General features: G+C 54.9%; 1 protein-coding gene across 1 annotated transcript; it reads right to left on the bottom strand.

Annotated features, from left to right (window-relative positions):
- Positions 1-123: 123 nt before the first annotated feature.
- On the bottom strand, positions 124-877 carry SDRG_15174 (hypothetical protein). Its single transcript, XM_008621338.1, has one exon. The coding sequence runs from the start codon at positions 790-792 to the stop codon at positions 187-189; it is 606 nt and encodes a 201-aa protein (XP_008619560.1). The 5' UTR covers positions 793-877; the 3' UTR covers positions 124-186.
- Between the last annotated feature and the right edge of the window lie 2,059 nt (positions 878-2,936).

The raw sequence follows: 2,936 nt of genomic DNA, 5'->3' as shown, positions 1-2,936 counted from the left end.
GACCTGGTCGATGACGTGGCCATCTCCCGCTTCGTTGTCATGTTTCTTCAACACAACTTTGCGCACGTGAGCAAAGTACTCGGCGGCCTCGACGCTCGACGACAGTGTAGTTGGACTAAAAGCTGAACAAAGTGGAAGGGTATACACATTAATATTGCTCAAGTGTCCAAGAACATGACGTTGGTGCTACGCCACGGGGGAGATGGTCCACACTTGCGTTGGCAAGTTGTTGCACGGCTGGGCCAGGACCGAGTCACCGACGGCTGCATCGGGTGCCGGTATGCACCCTGGGCAGCGCGTCAAGCACAAATTGTCTTCGTCGATTAGCGTGATGTGCGAAGCGTCAACGGTCGTGTACGTCCACACCGAGCTACCGGTTGTGTGCAATTGGATCGCTTTGCCGTTTGGCAGTGGGTCGCACGCTTTGCACATTTGCAGTTGAAGTTTGAAGTCCGGGACGTCGATTGCAATGCCCCCCGGCACGTTATTGATACTGTAGACCAATGTAGTGCCGGCGGTCGGAATCGCCCAGGCCGTATAGAGCGCACTCGGTAAAACGCCGGACCACCCGCTCAACCCGGCGCCATTGTCCGCAAAGATGTTGACTCGGACGCCATTCACAAAAGATATCGGCGCTGGTGTCGGCGCTGGTGTCGGCGCTGGTGTCGGCGCTGGTGTCGGCGCTGGGGTCGGCGCTGGTGTCAAGGTTGGCGTCGAGGTTGGCGAAGTATCACAAAGGTTACGGCCGCAGACTGCGAGAGCGGTAGCGAGGAGCAAGAATGCAGTTCGCATTGCAATCGGTGGTCCGATGAAAAACCCGAAATGAGGCAAAGCTCGTGCAAATGGTGAGAACCTGGCGCAGAGAGCCTGCGCGAAAGAGGCGCAAACGTACAGTTACCAGGTGTATAATATACGGCTGAGCATCCCCTGGAGCATCCCACTCAGGCGCGTTAGAGGGTCGTGTTGCGAGTAACGTTGCACACGTAAAACTCCCCCCTCGCTGCCGTGTTTGCGTTGCCCCGACGGCTCCACAATTATGAGCTCTAACTGAGCTTACCATATATTAGCTGAGCTTATTGGTAGTGAGTCCGGCCATATTGCAGTGTCCACACGTATGATGCCTAGCGCCCAAGGTTGCCCCGTCATGGTGCTCCCGACCACCTTTTGCTCCGCTGCGAATTTATTATGCCCTCTGGAGCTGGACCTCCGTTTGCGCTCTTGTTGTCGTCACCGTCCCCGCCCCGTAGCGCATGGTGCTCCTGCAACCCCGTGCGAGGAATCAATTCTCAGAGCGTCGTTTTTGATGGGTTGCAAAAGTGCAGCGTCGTCTGGCACTATCTACCAATCCCAATCCCGACAATACGAACTGCGACCCCTTAAACCATCGCAGAATAGGAGCGCAAGGCGTATGGTACAGTGTCTCTGGTGTCTGTTGCCGCCATGGAGCACGTTCGATCTTCGATCATCTGCACTGGCCTAGTCTTTATATGAGGTCAGTCAAAACAAAAGGAACCGGATCGCCTTTTGAGACAGTTTTGGAGTACGGGCAGCATGCACAACAGAATTTTAAGGGGAATCGAATGGTGTAGTTCTTATGGACAGAAACGTCGTGCTTCCTGTGCAAATGTGTTGTCAAAGATTTGTGGGGTTAGGGATATCCCTGGATCAATGACCAATCAGGTTGCTTGTGATTGCTACGTCATCTTCACAGTAAGAACTTATATTTCATTCGTTGTCACGATGTATGTATTGTTGAGGTCCTAAGAAACGTGCAGAAGGCAAGTTTGCACAGCTTGCCAATGAAAGGAAGGCGATACTGCTGCCGTTGCTCCTTGGGCTTTTCGACCTCCCATGAGTTAGACACACTGAACGCGATGAACGCGTTTCGTCTTTGGGAGACTAGTTCTCTCGCAGCTCTCCCAACAGCACAACTAGTATTAAGCTGTCCAAGCAATGCGATGGATGCTTCCCTCTTGCTCTCGTCGCTCATATGCTGCAGGCACTGTTTACCACAACACGACATATTTGCAAGTTCCGTGAGTACATCGCTAGGTGCACAAGCCTCCTCACTACTTGCGCTGTCCTCCTCTGTGTCGCTGTCGTAGTCGTAGTCCAAATCCCATCCACCGTGGTCGGTGGTGGGACTCGCCTGCTCTGCTGCGGGAGGATGGGCACAATCAAGAGAGGAGGCCGCCATGGAGGCAGCAGTAGCCATACGTGTTGTAGCTACCGCCGCCTCGGCAGCACCGGGGGGGGAGACAAGCCATGGTCGTTGGTCGTTCGAGGGACGAGGAGACGACGTACGGCCAAGGTCGCGCTGGTTGCAGAGCCCGATGGCCACGGCCGAAGCCGCTGAGAGGGAGTTCCCGACAGTTTCAGCCGAAGCCGCCAAAGAGGAACTCCCGACCACCGCGGCGACATTCTCGGGAAGCGAGCGACAAGACGGCGACAGAACGAGGGGAGGAAGCGCGGGACGCGAGCGGCCAAAAGGAGGCAGCGCGAGAGGACGAAGCGCGGAGCGCGCGTGGGCGAGGGGAGGAAGCATGGGCAGCCGAGGCGAGGTTGGGCGCGAGATGCGGCGGTTGGCGATGATCGACGCATCGAGTTGCGCGCCCATGATGGCAAATTGGATTGTGAGACCATGATGCAGTCAGTTCCCTCGCATTGTTTCCGAGAGGTTTGTCTGCTGCGTTCGAAAGCTCTGCCATTGGCTTTCGCTGTCTATCACCTTCACCGTTTGCCCAATGAGATCGCTAGGAAGCGACCAATCAAAAGCGCTGAAAACTTTGGGCCCTGTTTTCTCAAAACGTTAGAAGGCCGCTAACGGCTCCTTTTGTTTTGACTGACCTCATATATGAACGTGTTTCGCGTTATCTTCATAGTTACACAAAGACTTCGCATACGTAGAGACTAGCAATCTCCTTCTTCATTCGCTC

This window comes from Saprolegnia diclina (assembly GCF_000281045.1).
Source record: "Saprolegnia diclina VS20 unplaced genomic scaffold supercont1.86, whole genome shotgun sequence".
Taxonomy (NCBI): Eukaryota; Oomycota; class Saprolegniomycetes; order Saprolegniales; family Saprolegniaceae; genus Saprolegnia; species Saprolegnia diclina.
Note: the sequence above shows the minus strand (reverse complement) of the source record. Positions and strands in the feature narration are given on the sequence as shown.

Excerpts from the sequence above, each read along its gene's own strand:
- SDRG_15174 (XM_008621338.1), bottom strand. The coding sequence starts at position 792 with ATGCGAACTGCATTCTTGCTCCTCGCTACCGCTCTCGCAGTCTGCGGC.